This window comes from Ochotona princeps, chromosome 10 (genome assembly GCF_030435755.1).
Source record: "Ochotona princeps isolate mOchPri1 chromosome 10, mOchPri1.hap1, whole genome shotgun sequence".
Classification (NCBI taxonomy): domain Eukaryota; kingdom Metazoa; phylum Chordata; class Mammalia; order Lagomorpha; family Ochotonidae; genus Ochotona; species Ochotona princeps.
In genome coordinates, this window is record NC_080841.1 from 24,102,650 (window position 1) to 24,120,817 (window position 18,168).

Here is an 18,168-nt window from a genome sequence, read left to right on the forward strand (position 1 = left end):
ACATGGAAGTAGAGGTCAAATCTTTCTCGTGCCAGAACAGTTTGTCTGGGCAGGAAAGGGAGAAAATCAGCAACTCCTGACTTCTCTTCTTTTGATGAATTATAAGGTCAGGAGTTTGCAGAGAATAAAGGAGAGGTGGGTAAGCCTGGGTGAGGGCATATGGGAAAATGGGGTGAGAGGTAGGAAAGTTTGAGGATGGGTGAGTGGCTCGTCTTCTTTTTTTTTAAGGTTTATTTATTTGAAAGGCAAAATAACACAGAGAGAGAGATAGAGAGAGAGATATAGAGAGAGAGAGAGAGAGAGAGAGAGAGAAAGAGAGAAAGAGAGAGAAAGAGAGAGGCTTCCATCTGCTGATTCACTCCCCTAATAGCCACATTGATCTGAGTTAGGTCTGTCAAAGCCAGGAGCCAGGTAATCTCATGTAGGTAGTGAAAGCTCAAGTACTTGGGCCATTATCTGCTGTTTTTCCCCAGGCACTTTAGTAGGGAGAAGGACTGGAAGCAGAGAAGCTGGGACTCCAACTAGCTCTCTAATATGGGTGTCCACACAGCAAGAAACAGGGCGTAGCAAAAGAGGTTTGGAATATGTATTGCAGAGATATGGAAATCACTTGAGCAGTGAAGCATAGTAATATTGGCACAGCCTAGGCCAATGGTCCTGGGTCTGGAGCAATTCTACCTACTAGACATGGAAAGGGTTCAATAATTCAGATGTGGCCTCAGGTCAGGGCCACATCACTGTCTATATCCAGAAGTTCGGTTCATATCCTAATCTATGCAGGTGGCACCCAGGAAACGTGATGCACAGTTTACGAATCTGCCTCTGGCTTGCCATTCTGGTCCAGATGATAAGAATCATTCATAGCACTGACATTAGGACTTCATAAAATGTGTAGACAGTGTTAGGTGTAAACCAAGTCCTCTGTCGCCATCATCTGTTGCAGTGTCCTGTCATGTTGTTATTTAGACACATTGAGCAATTTGCAAGAAGCATTGGATGTTAATGAATGAATAATTCAAAATTTCACAATTACATAACACTCAATGCGCCATGGAGTGTTTCAAGTGAGATTATATTTTGATATGTTCTTTTTGGGAAGCAAATTTGTAATAACTTAACACAGATTTCAAATCTTAAAAGCTTGGTGCAAAAAGTTCCATTTTGGAACACTTAATATAATAAGATAATCAGACATAGAAACCAATATTGTTCCTACTACATTTATCAATTTTGAAATACCAAAACCAAAAGTTGTTATTTGTTCACAAAGGTTTACTGCTTATCACATTTATAAAAGGGGATTATTAAAAATAACTGAAACAATTCCAACTACTCAAACAATTCTCCCATGGAACACTGTATAGTATATTAAAATTGGTAGCTGAAAGCCTTTTAATAATATTGGCAATACAAGCAAAATAATGTCAAGTATAGAAATTAGTCTATAACATTTCAATTTCAAAGGTCAGATGTTGTGGATTAGCAGGTGACGCTGCCACCTGCATCTCTATGGGTGCTAGTTTGATTCCTGGCTACTCTACTTACAAGATCACTTCTGCGGATGGCTTGGGAGTGGCAGCATTGGATGATCCAAATATTTGGGCTCTGGCTACTCATGTGGGAGATTCATATGAAGCTCCTGACTTCAGCCTGGTGCAGCACTGGCCAACAGAGTAACCTGGGGAGTCAATCTGTGAATGGCAGAACTCTGTCTCTCTCCTTTCTTTCAGTTACAGTTACAGACTCCATATTTTTATTTTCCAGTGGTTTCCACCAACAGAATAGCTGATACTGATAAGGGCTTATTTTATTCTTAATACTTGTAATATTTGTCATTTGTAAACAGTACAGGTACTGGTTTAAGTCTTGGCTGCTCGGCTTCCTATCTAGCTCCCTGCTAATGTACCCAAGAAAGCAGCAGAAGTTCTAGGCTCCTGGCTTCAGCATGACACTCCTCTGTCCTTTGAGACCATTTGAGGATTGAACAAGTGGATAGAATATCTCTCCTTCTTTCCCAACCTCCTCTGTGATTCTACTTTTCACATCAATACATAAAAGTTAAAAATAAAAGTGTGGGTGGGGGGGTAGACATTTGCCACAGTAATTGAAACAGTGCTTGGGCACCTGCATCCTACATTGTAGTGCCTGGGTTTAAGCCCAAGTTCTTCTTCTGATTCATGTTTTCTGCTATTACACATTCTGGGAGGTAGCAGCTTATGGCTCAGTCACTCGGGTCCCTGCTGTTTATGTGGGAAATTCGCAATAGATACCCAGCTCTGCAATTGGCTTGATCTAGTCCTGGCTCTGCTGGGCATTTTGGGAATGCGCCAGTGGATCAAAGATCTTTCCCTGTCTGTATCTCTCTGTATTCCAAATGAAATTAGCAGATAAAGTAAATTAAAAAAAAAGACATTCCATTCTGTTTCTTCCAGTTTGTTAACCTCCATGTGTTTCCCCTGTTAACCCTTGACCTCCATATTGTTAAAACCAATAGAAATTTTTTTCCCCACTAGATGTCTCAGTAGCATTCATTGTAATTGAATAGTTAATCCTTTCAAGGAAGTGGCTTCTCTCCAGGCTGCTGTCTGGCTTATGGTAGAAGCCATTGCTACTCACGTTCTTTCAGGGTGACGAAGCTGATCCATTCAGAAGCTGCACTGCCCACCTCATTGTGTGCCACCACTCTCAGCTTGTAGGTAGTGTAGGGCTGGAGACCCCCAAGGCTGGCCTGCTGGTCTGGTCCAGTATATTTTGTCTCTGTTTGGCTGGGAGTGCAGGGCAGGGCTGAATCAGGAGGGCACGCCACATACAATTGAAGCTCATAGCTAGAAAGAGAACAGAGAGGCAAGAAGACAGGCGATAGGATTAGTGGAATCTCTCTTTTTACAACTTGATTCATTATGTGAGGAGAGTTTTTTTTTTCAGGGATCACAATGTCTTTAAAATTTCCATCTATAGGAAAAGTGCTCACAAAGACATTTTTTTTAATGCTTTTGGGAAAAAATCAAGAGATGCAACCGAAGAAATGCTAAAAGAAGACAACACCTGTATGGAGGTGGCTATCCATCAGCAACTAGCCCTCTTTGTTGACAGGTTAAGCAGTGAAGTACGTTCTTTATTCTTTCACACAGTGGTTCATGATAACATTGAGGATTAGTTCCAAGAAACTCTGATTGAACCCTGGAGGCTTGTGACTGTTTCAGCTAAGGCCTGCAGAGGGATGAAGTCCAGGCCAGGATGGGAACATGTTCTTCCAGTGAATGCAGACATCACATTATCTTTCTTACTTAAACTTGCTTTTGTCGTTCATCTTTTTGTCATGGTGAATTTTATGACTTAAATACTTTGCAGATAATAGTACCAATCAAAATTATTTGTCTATTTTGCTATAAACATCTATCCTCTGAGGAAGTGCAGGGTAATTACACGTGCATGCTTTGTCTTGCTGCAATCTTTCAGCTGGCTCATTACCTTTGAATGACACCATTGGGGAAGAGTGGGGCACCCCACTGGACGGAGGCTGTCCTCGAGGCCACTAGTTGGATCTGGGGAGGGGACAATCCCGAGGGCGGAGCAGGATGAGTTCTCAGCTCAGCTGTGGGCCCTGTGCTGCAACAGTTGAAGCAGGTGCAGGCTTCCACGCCAATGGAGTAGGTTGTGAAGGGCTGCAGGCCATGAAGCGTCTGCTGGGTGGCCATGCCTTCAGACAGCTAAGGAAGAAAAGAGGACTCCATGAAAGAGGGGGTTCCTAGAAAAAGACAACTGAGAGACACTTATAGACCATGAACAGAGTAATATGCCAGGTGCTCTGGGAGATGCAACAAGTACTTAGTATTGAATTCATTCTCAATGAATTTCCACTACAGTTGGGGGCTGGTGGGGGGGGGGATGTCTAAATTCAGAACAGTTAAATAGAAGTTAGAGACTGTAGACCTTGTAGAAATTGCAGGGCACAACATCATCCTGTAACATTGTATCTTGTATCTTAAGTAGATACAAGAAAATGGCACAAAAAATGTTGCTCAAATTCTATGAGCCTCAGAATGATGTCTTCCAAAAATGCATACGTTTTATTTCTATTGTGTATTGGTGACTCATGTGTAATTTCTTGTCAAGAATCCCTTCACATTATGCTGCAGCAAGTTGAGCCACTTTCCAGGATGCCTGCATCAATGTATGTATTGCAGTTCTGGCATCTTTATTTCCAATCCAGTGTCTAACACGTCAAGTTTGAGGAGGCAGTAGATGGTGGTTCACATGTTTCTGTGCCCCGGCTTAGTCTGACCTCTGGCTGCTGCGGGTATATGGGGAGTGAAGCAGTGGATCAAAGACCCTCCCTTGCCTTTGTGCTCTTTCCCTGCCTCTGTGTGTGTGCACGTATGTGTATTTCCCTCTCTGTGTCTCTGCCATTCAAGTATTTGAAAATACCTATTTAAATATATACAAATTTAAAAAATACCCTCTGGTCTGTTAGAGTTAGGTACAGTTATTTAAGAGCATGAAAGTTCATTACCTACCTTATGGGTGTTGAGTTTTACAAAATATTGTAGCTTCTCTTAATAATCTGTAGTATTATAAACAATGGCCTTATTTGGAGCAAACTTTTGACTTCATAGTGGTTTTGTTATATAACATTTGGGGAATGACTGTTCAGAAACTAGAAATTATTCTTCACACATTGACATGAACAACACACAATTAAAAGAACTACTGGTTATTTTAGAAAATGCATATAATGCAGTCCAAATATAATCTATTTCAGTTTATTAATATTATCATTTCATAAGCATGGTTAATCAAAGGTTGATTATATTTACATCATCTATATTTATTGGATACAAAGGCCTGCAGGAAATATGCTAATATTCTTTCGACTTTCAGTTCAAGCTTTATTACAGGTGAGTCATCTTTTGAAATTGTATTTCAATATTTGGTTCTCTGGCCTCAGAGAATTTCTACATACCTGCCCAAACTGTTCCATAACTGGGTCTAAATAATTTATGATTTACTGCCAGCATCTGCACAATCTCTGAGTTTGTGGGCACAGAGTATTATAATATCCATGTGTTCATCAAAAATGTGAGAGCAGCATTGACTGCACCGTGGACAAGAAACTTCCATGTCCTACTGTCTCTTCACCTCTGCATCTAAATAATGCAGGGTCTGGTCAAGTGGATTCTTAACACCCCTTCCAGCAAGTGCCTTGCTGAAAACAGTATGAAAGAATATTTGCATTAAACAATCTCTCCTGATTCCACAGTGTGACCCCCAAACATGTTCACAAACAATGGAGCTAGAGTTCTGCTTATTGGGATGTTTTTCTGTTTCTTCCAAAGGCTACAACTTTCTAGAATTCACCAGAAGAAAGACTGGGTTTTTAATGCATTGTTAGGTTTTTAACATGCCAAAACTGGCATTGCAAGGATAGTCTTCTATTTTGTCCCTTCATGTTAACATTACAGATACCAACAATGATCATTTGTGGGTTTTGTACCATGTGCCACAACTCCATTAAGAGTTTGACTTGTGTTTTTTAATGAAATTAATTTGATTTGCTTATTCTTACAGCTTTAGCTTTGTTACATTGGTGGAGTTTCCCATACGCCCTTTGCGTTTTTCCCTATCGGAGTTTGCAGTTTTGGTGTCCCCTAACTGCTTGGCTTTTTCTTTTCCCCAAGGATCTTTGTGCTTTCAAAGCCAGTGGAGGCAATGAAGGACAGAAGAAGAAAGGATCAAGAAGAAAGAAAAATCAAAAGCAGGAAACCATGCTACTGCTTTTCAATGATGAAGCCATGTTGGTTGTTTACCCCGAAACCCTCGGCTGCTCACCACAGTTCGGGTCCCGCTGGTGTTGCTGAAGAGCCTGTAGAGAGTGATCACGCCATTGGGCTTCCTGGGGATGCTGATGTTGACCACTGCTTGGGTGGACGATACCGCGAGGAACTGGGGGGCTCTGAGACCTTCTGGTGGAGCAGGCCCAGTCCTACACCAGGTCCAGTTACTGGCAGCTTTCCCTGCTGAGTTCACCGCCCAGACCTCCAAAGAGAAATCCACAAGAGCAGTCAGAAGCAAGATGGCCTCAGGCTGAGAAACAGCTGGTAATCCAAAGCAACACAATAGAAAGATACAATCTTTGAACTGGCAACTTGTACTGACCAAAGGCAGTGGGCTCTTCTTGCTTTTTGTTTTTGTCTTTTGCCTTTGACATTGTGAATATAAAAGTGGGCCATTTAGGATTTCAGAATGGAGCATGTTGAATTAAGGCTAATGAGAAACTACTCATCCTTTCTTTGTGGACCGTGGAGTCAGCTTCTGTAAGCTGGTAGGATGTGCAGACTACATAAAACTCAGCAATTCTTAAACACTGTCCCCACTAAATCTGCATGAAAATTAAATTTCCTTTCATCAAGGAGGGAATAAACATATGGAAGGATATATAATCTTATTTATCAAGGAGCATTTGTATAATTAAACAAGAATATCCTAAAAGGTTGCTTTAGGTCATTATTTGCATGAGTAAGTAATTTGTAGAATGTCAGGAACAATAGACAGTAGATGGATGTGTGAGTGTATAGGGTTAAATTAGGACCAATAATAGCCAACTACACAGTGATCAATCAGAATGATAGATCTAAATGGCAATACAAGAAGACTGTCTGTGTGTTTAGGAGCAGGGGTATCCCTTAGTAAGCTTTCGTGTACAAGTCTAACTTCACAATTTTTTTTTCTCATTGGGCTTCTTCTGTACTATGTATATAACCTCTATTAATAATATGTATATATGAATTTTAAAATTTGCTCTAAAACACCTGTCTGATTTTATAGTGTACATATGTTAGGCATGCAGTACTACAAAACTACGTAGAACATCCAAAATATGAGTTATTTAGAAAAAAAAAATCTCAGAGAATGCAATGAGAGTTTAGGTTTGTACTTTCCCTGTTTTGTCTTTATATCAGCAATATCTTCAGTTAGAAAGATTTTTGGCAGTTAGGTCAACTGCTATCAGTGTTTCTACTGCTGCCTTTTTGGTTGGTTCATTTGCTTTGGTGATTCCTTGCAAAGGTTTCTCACATTGAATTATATGTAAGCCTTTGTCAAAAAGTAAATTTCCAGCACCACGCCAACAAGACTGCCAAGAGCCCCATTCTTTTAAGCGACAACCAACCTACTTGCACGGCTAAACTTGTTTTTTAAGGGTTCAGATTCAGTACTGGGGCATAAGGGCAAAAGCCATGACCTACAGTGGTGACATTCCATGTAGTCTCTGGTTGGAGTCCTGGCTCCAGTTTGGATCCCTGATGGTGTGCTTGGGAAAGCAGCGGATGGTGGCACAAGACCTTGGGCCCCTGTACCCACTTGGGAGACTCAAAAGAAGATCCTGGCTCCTGGCTTCAGCTCAGCTCTGGTAGTCATGACCATCTACAGTAAATCAATCGGTGGAAGATTTTTCTGTCTCCCCATTTCCCTGTAAATCTACCTTTCAAATAAGTGAACAAATTGTTTTAAGAGAGTGTTCATATTCATTTTTATGAATATCTATATGACAATTACTCCACTGCAGAAAGTCTAAACTTTATACAGAGCAGTTTAACATGGCCAGATTGGTCCTCTCAAGGCAACCTGGTAAAGTGAGTGCAGAATGGACTATATGACCCCCTTTTAGGTGAGAAAATTTAGTTTCACAACTTCTGACTCTGGTGAAGGTGACAGATACTGGCCTGAAACTTGGATTCTGCTCTCCAGTGTTCTTCCTAGCGAACTATGCCTTTGCCTCTGTATGTCACCCATAGATAAGCATGCAGGATCATGGAAAGCAATTGCTTGTCCATAAGTGAACACCTTGATTCAGGATTTGGTAAGGTCTCTTAGCTTGCACGCATGGAAAGACATGGCCTTGGGTGAGTGGGGCTCATTCAGCGCATGAAGTAAAGAGCAGGGAACTGTGTTAGCAATGGCAGAGTCCAGCTGGAGTTCAGGCCAGAATCCAACCGCAGCTGCTACCACAGGTCCTCCTGACATGGTCACAGTCAGTCTTCCATCAACCAGAATAGTATAGAAGCTTACTCATGGTAAGGAAGAGTCCCTCACCACTCAGTCCGCTCTAAGACAACCTCAAATATCTTTCCAGTGTGAAGGTGGCAACATAGTCACAATGAGTGACACTGTTCAAAAAGACAATGAAGTACAAATGTTAATATCAAATTCTTGGCCAAGAGTAATTCTTTGGTTAGTGATTTAAGAGCCTGCAGAATTTTAATCAAGCACACAATGGGTAGAGAGCAAAACCAGGAACAAAGTGCAACTAGGTGTAATAAAAAAAAAATCCAGCATGTTGTCAATTAATTACTGGGCACCCGGGGAGGACAGTAGAAACACAGGTATGAGGTGCTGAAAGAAGATGGGATTAAATAAATGTAATTCATAAAAAGTACGTAGATATTTGGTCCAGGGTTATGAATATTAACCTTGCTTTCATTTCCAATGTAGATGTAGAATCATAAGTAGTATTAAGGCTGGCTAATGCTAGTGTTGCAGATGGTACTAAATCTCATGCCTTCCTCTACTGCAAGAGCTTTTGCTAGGTTTAGTCCTAGTTCCAGCATGTGATTTATTCCATGATATTTAGAAACACTTGGGCCTGAATATTATGCATATCATTCTTTGTTGTATTGTTTCTCTAAAAACATTTTTTATTACAAATTGAGCTGCACACTATTTTCCTTCAATAATTGGGAAGTTATGAGGACCTAGTATCTTTGTCTTTGACAGGAGACCTTCATACTATATTACTGTTTCTCCTAGGCTTTCCTTTTAGTATTCAATCAATTTGGGATCAAAATAGCATTCATATAAATCAACATGCTTATGCAAAGTAGGATCAGCCTATTTACATGAGCTCCTGTGAAAATGAAGACAGTTACAATGAAGAGGAAGCTGAGGAAGATAATGAAGCATAATGGATTTCACAGAGCTTGTAGCACAAGGCAGGAGCTCTGGTGCATCAAACCACAGGACGAACAGGAAGACAGAGCCTGCAAATAGCAATCCCTATTTCTGCTCTTTCAGTCTCTCTTTCTTTATTGTTGTAAAGTCTTTTACCCAATGTTGCAGTTAGTTTCTGCCCAGCTACAAAAGAGCTAAAGAAAGTCAAGTATAGATCAAGGTTTAGAATAAAAACACTAACAGATTATGTCTATGATTTGTACTCATCAACAATGTTCCAAGATTTAAATTCACCTTAATAAAGTGGAGACACAGGAAGCAGAGATCCTGCATGGAATGTTGGGTAGAATGACATTTTAGGTTTTTTTTTCTTAAGTGAATCTTTGGATCCTCATATCTAAAGGCTCCCAAATCACATAAAACTTTGGTTACATAAATGTGTTGTATTTTTCTCTTGTTTATCTGTCTTTTATTTTTCTCTTGTTTATCTGTCTTTTATTGTAAGAGTATCAGCTTGACTCAATGAGTGGTGAAAATACCACAGCTTTCTGTATCTATATATGTATCATTTGGGTATCCATATGAGTATTGTTCATTTATCTCTAACTATCTATTATTTATATGTTTCTACTGTTTCTTTGTATCTATCAGCTATATAGCATTTCTATCATTCATATTATTTGATCATTACTGATACTTCATATATTACCTACTTAGCTACTCATCTATTTTTTTTTTAAATCAAACTGACAAATCAATTCATTTGGCTTATACCCCATGATTCCCAAACATGATCACTGAGGACATAAACATGGTATATGTGCTGCTTACAGAAAGGAAAAGTCTTCTTGGGGAAGAGGTAGAAACATAATACACAAATTTCACAGCCAGAAGAAAAACAGTAAGTATATTCTTCATCTTTGATTAGTTTAGAATACATTTATGTATATAGCATCCAGAGTGAACATATATTTTCTTATTAAAAAATGAATAAAGTTTCCAGGAAACTACTTACTTTCATCTGGCTTGGCAACCATTTACTCATGTGATTATGATCCTAAGAGTCATGAACTTCTGGGGCTGGCCTCACGGCATAAGTGAGTAAAGTTGTCTTGTGTTACCCACACCGCATATGGCTACCAGTTCGTCTCCTGGCTATTCCACTTCTGATCCAGCTCCCCTTGCTAATGGTGTGCGGAATGCTCTAGAAGATGCCTTAATTACTTGGGCTCCTGAATCCACATGAAAGACCCATATCATGTTTTTGGCTCTGCTGCAGCCACTTGCGAAGTGAGCCAATGGATGGAAGATCTCTCCTTTTCTCTATCTTTTCCCTCTCTATGTGTGAATCTAAATTTCCAATAAATAAGCACAATTTTTATCCAAGTCTGGAACTTCCTATGGAAGTTAAAATAAGTAAAAATCAGAACAAGATCCAGTTGCAGTGCCTAGCTCCTGACGTGAGCTGGATCCAGCTCTAGCTGCTGTAGGCATTTGAAGAGCAAAATGATGCGTGGAAGATATTTCTCTTCCTCTGAGACTCTGCTTTTTTAAATACATAAGTAACTACTTAAAAAAAATGAACAATTTAGGATTAACTGTGCTAGGGTGTTTTCTTCCCAAGGTTTTGTCAGTGACCATGAAAGAATTACAGAGTAAGATAACACAGAAAATGTAGATAAACTACTTAGAGAAAATATAAGACAACCATTTGATCACAGAATTCTAGAGCTGACTAGCAAAATAACAGCTTAGGATGTCCACTTACTATATTTCCATTTTAATGTATTTTAAATTCCACTAGTGACTATTTCTGTCTTTTTACTTGTTATCATTAGAAAACAAAATTGTTCTTTTTATTTATTTCTTCCTTCTCTGAGCATTAATTACTGTATTTTGTCTTAAAAATGTTTCATTTCATGAAGTGTCAACATCTGCCACTAAGCTGCCATAATCACATTGCTGGGAAACCAATTAATTTGATCATTTCTCCTCCCTTGCAAACTGCCTCTTGGAAATCTCCATGAGGGTCTGGCCCTTGGTGCAGAGCTTAGGACACCACTTGGTACTCTCACATCCTCTGTTGGAGTGCCTAGGCATGTGTGCAGGCTCTCTGCAGAACCCAGCACACCCTGGGATACAGCAAGTGGTAGCCCAAGTACTTGCTCCCCTGCCACGCATGTGGGAGATGTGGATTGAGCTCTAGCCCGCTGATTTTGGCCCGGTATAGCTCTTGCTGTTGTTGGCAGAGGGGAAGCAGGGGAGGGGGAGTGAATCTGTACATGCTAGATCTATCTCTCCCCCCAGTCTTTATTTTTTAGTGTTTACTTCTATGTTTTATCATTTCTTTTAATTTTTTTCAAGATTCATTTATTTTCATTGGAAAGTCAGATTGACAGAAAGGAGAGACGGGGAAAAAGATCTTCCATCCACTGGTTCGCTCCCTAAGTGGCCACAACGGCCAGAGCTGAGCCAAACTGAAATCAGCAGCCAGGAGCTTCTTCTGGATCTCCCACGCAGGTGCAGGGTCCCAAGGCTTTGGGCTGTTCTTGACTGCTTTCCCAGGCCACAAGCAGGGAACTGGGTGGGAAGTGGAGCAGCCAGGACTCGAACCAGTGCCCACTCACATGGGATCCTGGCGCATGCAAGGCTAGAACTTTAACCATTAGACTACTGTGCCAGGTCCACTCTTTCTCTCTTTCTTTTACAAATAAATAAATAAATAAAATTTTAAAAAGGCAACCTTTGAGAGGAGTCTTTCTTAACTTACATTCCTTGGCTATGATTTTTTTTTTGAAGACATCTATCAGCATTTCTAGAGAAGGGATCTTGGAGCCTGCCCTTTAAACCTATGATGTACTTCACAAAGTTTGAATTAAAAGATGTTTATTTTGGGGAACAAAATTTTGGAAAGCTATGCATTTTTTGTAACATCCATTTTCTGTAAATTCTTTATTTCTTCTTTGTATGAATTTCACTAAAACATTTTAAAATTCTGTTTAAATTTTTCATTTTTCCAAAATAATTGATTCAATTTCTCACACAGAAAACACTTTCAAGTTTCCTAGTGTTTTCAAGAGCTCCTTGAGCTCAATACTATTTAGAAACACAAAGGCCTATTTTCTGTAGAAGCAGAGACAGAAATGCAGATATGTGAAATTCTCAATTCCCATATATCTGAACAGAGATGCACTGCGTATTACTTTTCCAACTATGGATAATCATTCAAATAAGCACAATTGACATGGCTTTTTGACTACATTGTAAATGCAGTAGTCATAGAATCTTCCACTGGGGTCATCATACCGGCCGGCCAAATTATATTTCATCAGTTTGGGAGAACCACCCCTCACCTTCAGTTTTAATTTCAGGAGTCATTTGCTGAAACTGATAATTCTGGAACTTGGGAGATCCACCTTTTCTCTGTAGCTCAGACGAACATGGATTTTAAATGCTTCCCAATTCCTCTCAGTCCAACAATTTTTTTTCTTCTAATTTTATTCGGGAAAGAACGTAAGGAATGCTGTAATGTTGTTTGTTAGAGGAGAAGGTGAAGTGGCTGCTACTTTGCCCATGATGAGAGCAGGGCATGGGGACTGAACACCGAGTCCTTACAGAGGAGTGATGCTCCAGGCACTCCCATCAACGTGCTCATTATTTTTGAGCACAGTCTCCACATCTAACTATGGTTTTCATTGTATTGGTTCATATCTTTCCAAAATATCTCTTCCTTAGAGTTTCCTAAGTCTAGTCATAGTGGGATGTGGAATTTTAATAAAAGATTCAAAGAAAGAAACATCTTGATGTGCTTTTGATTTCATTAAAAAAAATCCCTCCATGGCCAAATATATATATATATATATACACACACACACACACACACACACACACACATATATATATATAGTACTTCTTTTTGCTGAGCTAATGCTTTAAGTAGTGTCAAAACCGAAGGGACACAGTGATGTTTCAGGCTAATGTTCATTTGGTCATGTACTTGTTGTCATATTCCATTTAAGTATAAAATACAAGAATAACCAAATTCAGCCACTGGGCCTCTGTGGAAGTCTCTAATCTGTGGGCTCCTAATGAAAGTGATGCTGACCATCTCACCCTTGCAACAGCTTGAAATTTTGCTTTGTCCCTATATCTATTCTTGTAAGAGTAATATTCTCTATAACTGAACTTTCAAAGGATTAAGAGACAAAAAAATTCTGAACCCTGCAATTTTGGGGACATTCTGTATCAAACATCCTGTGAAATTATGTCAACTTTTGATTTAAAGAAAGCTTTTCAACAATTCTGAGTCCAAATTCAGAACAAGCAGTGCTAAAGAGAATTAGTATCATTGCGTCTAAAATTGGATACTGTGACTATATTTTTTTGTGACTTTTCACATTACAAATAAACAAAACACTAACATGAACATTCATGCCAATAATTAATGTGAAGAGTAAACAGGTTACATGTTAACAGGCAAACAATTAAATTATTTGCTTCCTGGGGGCATGTAATGAAATTGCTATCATATTCCCATGAGAGAGGCAAATAGATATTAAAAAGATCTTTCCAATACCTGTAGTGGCCAAGGCCAACAGCTAATTCAATAGATTCGATCCAAATCACTGCTTCTTTCACTGTTCCTGATTGATGACTTTGGCTGTGGTTAGTCATCACTCACTGCAGTTTGTTCTCCAGTGCTCATAAATTAAGTCTCATAAATAAGAAGATATAATCAAAGAAATCATATCAAATCATCTACAATGTAGTTTTCCCCCTTGGCGATCACACTAATGCCTTTTTAAAGGGAGCCTTGTAGTGAGTCGTGAATATGTTTGACTAGCACGATGCCAAAATGGGCCTTGCCAGAACTCTGGTTGGGAAGACTCCCAGATAAGAAGAAAAAGAAATAAGTCTGAAGTGGCATGCCTCCAAGATTATTGTATTTCACAAACAGTCCTGTGGGCTCCATTCATAGAGGAATATCTTGCTGAAAAGCTCTGTGTCACTATCCTCTGTCTACTTGATTTCCTTTTATCCTCAAATGGACTTTCTCAGCAGGATAGCTGATTGCTTGGTCCTGTTTCATCACCCTTGTACAGAGGTATTCCCTATATTCTAGGTTCCTTCCAACTAAAGCACATTGCATCAGGCAAGATGGAATATGATTTTGTCTTCCTTTCTACTGGGGGCATGAAATGAAATTACACCCTTCTACTGGTGCTTCAGAAATTCTAAGCCACAAACCTAATAACAAAATGACAAGATATTTCCCTTGCTTGAAATGGGTGTCTTCTCTCACTCCTGGTTCTCTGGAGTCACTTTGTGAATTTGAATGTAACTATTTTTTGAAGTATGACGCAAAGACAACTGGCATAAATAAATTGCAAGTTCAGCATTAATGGACATTTAACAGTGACAACAAAAGCATGAGATACCTTTCACTCCATTTTTAAAAATAATTGCTTATATCTGCTCTTCCTGCCATGAAATAGGAAGGTGCTTTTGAAGCCCTCGTGGAGAGTACAGAGAAGTGTAATGGACACCTACAAAAGCCCTACATGTATTATTCGATTTCATCTTCCTGATAACCTTGTGAGGTTGGTGTTATCATCTCCACTTTATACACAAGGAAACTGCTTGGAAAGTGCTGCAGCCAGCCTTTCCGTGCAGATAGGGGAATTGAACCCTTGTTTCTGTGTAAGGCCACAGGGAAGATGTGGAAATATCTTGCAAGGTATTGCCCCGGGCTTGTCTTAGAGCCCAACAGGAACTGGCTGTTTGGCTGGTGTTGGGCAGAAAATGCGACAGTGGAGATTGTCATATATATTGTACATCAATTCCTGATGGCATCTTTGTATGTCAAACAAAATTATATATTACACAAAGGCAAAGACTGCTTGCATACTTGCCACAGTATTAAAAAATAGGCGAAAGTATTAAAATTCCATGTTAACTAAAAAAATTATCACAACCTGTGATAGCACTAAAGAAGTATATTTTCTCCACAATCAGTTGTTAGGGTTCACTAAGGTGATTATCACAGCTATAATTAACAGCCCAGGGAAAAAGGTATTGGTAGCAAGGCTGACTGTTGCTTTTGGTTTGCCTTTTCCAATTCTCTTCCAGCTTCCTGTCAATAATGCCAAGGGAGGAAGCAGATCATGACTCCAACACTTGAGTCCCTTCTGCCCATGGAACAGACCTGGATGGAGTCTGGTCTCTTGATTTCAATCTGGCCCAGACTCATATGTTGCGGGCATTGTGGGAGTAAACCAGCAAATGGAAGATTTCTTTCTGTCTTTTACCACTACCCACCTCGTCAACAAACATACACAATCTTTATCTCTGTGTTTGAAATAAAAGAAAATAAATTAAAATCTGAAAGCATTCAATGACAACACAGTGAATGATGAGTCTAGAAATGAAATGGTTTCTAAGTAGGGGAATGTGCACAGGGTGAAGAGAGAACGGTGGGCTTGGAAGGAGGCTTTCAATTTGATAGTAAGGTTGACCTGGGCAGGAGGCCACTGAAGGAACAGCATGTGAAAAGGACCTGTGGCTGGATTCTAGGAGGTCTACATAACTGGCCCAAGAAGGGGTCAGAGGGTGACAAGAAGAGAACAGAAGACAATGAAAGACATTGTAGTCATTCAATAGATTATTCAGAGAAAAGAATTTCATTCCCAGTATCTACTACAAAAATGCCTGCATGCATCAGGGAGAAAAAAACACAGTTTCCAAGATGCTGATCAGTACCTTAGAATGATCAGATCCATCAACAGAGAGTAAATCAATAACAAGAAGAAATCTCAGCCATCCTCTTAAAGATCTGAATTGACAGCATCTGATTTACTCAAATGTGTTCATTCTGTTTCCACCTACGGATTGGATTGCTTCCCACAGACCAGACATTTATGTAGAATTCAATGGAAATACATTATTGGATCAAGCGCTGAAATGCCATCTGACTGATACTCCTAGTGTGGGAGCTCAAAGCACGCCAGGCGATGCTTTAGGCCAGAAAGCAGTCTCTGGAAAGCACAGGAGACGTGAGAAGCAAGTAGGGATGTCTGCTGCCTTATGCTTTTGACTATCCACTCTTCCCCTTCTCTGAGCTGCTCCATACCCCAAAGGTGCAGGTCAACAGACAGTCCCACCTGGGACCTTTCCTCCTCTGACATCTTTCCAGTTACATTTGATCAAAAGGACAAGAAAGTTCAAGGAGTCTTTCTCCTGCTCCTTCCCTGTAAAACAACTGTATGCCAAGGCTGTGCTGCTTCCTGACAGCCAGACTTCTTCCCCGGTCCCTTAAGGGCCAAAAGGAGACAACTTCTGGCTCCTGCTCATCTCTGGGTACTCTACCATCCCTCAGTGATTTTCTTGATGCTTCTTACATTTCTATAAATAGTTTCATCATTAATTTTTCTCCCAATTCCCATCTGCATCTCATGTGCTTCCAACCGGGCCCCTTACTGATAACAGTGGAGAGCAGCTGGAACTATTATATAAATACTCAGTACAGTCGGTGGCAGAGAGATCTTAAATCATAAGAACGGAGACCTGGAAGAGTGTTGTTTTTGTTCCTGTGGAACTGAAGACAGCTTCCTCATGTGTTTAGGGAGTGGCTTTAGTCCAGTTGCTTTTTTTTTTTTTTTTAAGATTTATTTATTTTTATTGGAAAGATTTACAAAGAAAAGGAGACAGAGAGAGAAAGATCTCCCATCTTCTGATTCACTCCCCAAGCGGATGCAATAGCCAGAGCTGAGCTGATCCAAAGTCAGGAGCCAGGAGCTTCCACTGGGTCTTCCATATGAGTACAGGGACCCACACCTTTGGGCCATCCTCTACTGCTTTCCCAAGCTACAAGCAGGGAGCTGGATGGGAAGTGGAGCAGCCATGACACGAAGTGGCTCCCACATGGGATCCTGGTGCCTACATGGCAAGGACTTTAGCCATTGGGCTACCATGCCAAGCCTAGTCCAGTTGCTTTTTAAATACCATGATACCACCTGTGCTCCATATATCTATCTTGCTGGAGAGTAGGTGAGTGAGTGACTTTGGAGACTGGAGAGGAGCAAACACTGTCTTTGAAACGAAGGGGATTCCTTCATCCTCCCTGGGTCACTTCTGTCTTTCAACCATCTAAGTTCAGAGCTATGTTTTTCATGGCTATGTCATTAACGGCATATTTTTTGTCTTAACATCTACGCTTAAAGTCTCAGCTATAGATCCCTCTGCCTCTATTCTGCTAACTAACAGTACATTTTAAACCTGGCAGGTGCTCAGTAATGATAGGTTAGTACATTTTCTGTTAAGAAAAATGGAAATAAGTAGAACATACCTCTTCCCTTACTGTATGTTATTATGGGACCTAAACTTCAGGTGACATTAGGCAACTTGACTTTGATTATCATTTTACTGTGTAGAAAACAGTTATGGAGAACCATGAGGAGAGCTGAAATTACTCAGTATCTATGTCCAGTGGGAGAAAATTCTACAGCACTTGACATTTAAGTCCTAGTAAACAAGCTCCCAATATATAGAGACTGGAGGCTCATTAAAGGCTTGACTGAGGGCCTGGCATGGTTGCTCAGTGGTTAAATTCTTGCTTTGTATGCGCTGGGATCCCAAATGTGCGCATTCATGTCCCAATTGCTTTACTTCCCATTCAGCTCCCTGCCAGTGGCCTGGGAAAGCAGTTGAGCAAGGCCCAAAGTTTTGGGACCTTGCACCTGACCCCTGGCTTCAGACCAGCTCAGCTACAGGTATTATGGTCACTTGGAGAATGAACCAGTGGAAGGAAGATCTTTCTCTCTGTAAATATGACTTTCCAATAAAAATAAACATATCTTGATCAAAAGGCTTAACTGAAATATAAATCTGATCCTATCTATGTGAGGTTAGAGTCAGCTCACCTTCAAACAGATCACTTATCTTAAAGGTATCATGAAGATTACAAACCTGGCCATTGGAGCTTAGGAAAAGCATCTGCAGGGATGCCAACAGAGAAAGAGCAAGAATCCATACACTGCAGCATGCTCTTGACCACATTCAAGAACTGAAACCACAGAGCATGTATTGCCTAGGCCGGTAGATGGGATATCCTGTGCAATAAAATGCCTGATGACACAACATGACCCCTGGCCTAGGGGCAGACTTTCACTTTCTATTCATGGACATGTCCTGATGGCTTTCAGTCTTAGCTGGACACTTGGGCCC

General features: G+C 40.2%; 1 protein-coding gene across 1 annotated transcript in view; it reads right to left on the reverse strand.

Annotated features, from left to right (window-relative positions):
- USH2A (usherin) overlaps positions 1 to 18,168 on the reverse strand; it is a 641,433-nt gene that overhangs the window by 12,788 nt on the left and 610,477 nt on the right. The window contains exons 64-66 of the mRNA XM_004578639.2: positions 5,830 to 6,036; positions 3,472 to 3,710; positions 2,617 to 2,825 (exon numbers count right to left, since the gene is read on the reverse strand). Of these exons, the coding sequence (XP_004578696.2) occupies positions 2,617 to 2,825; positions 3,472 to 3,710; positions 5,830 to 6,036 (655 nt within the window). The remainder of the gene's footprint in view (positions 1 to 2,616; positions 2,826 to 3,471; positions 3,711 to 5,829; positions 6,037 to 18,168) is intronic.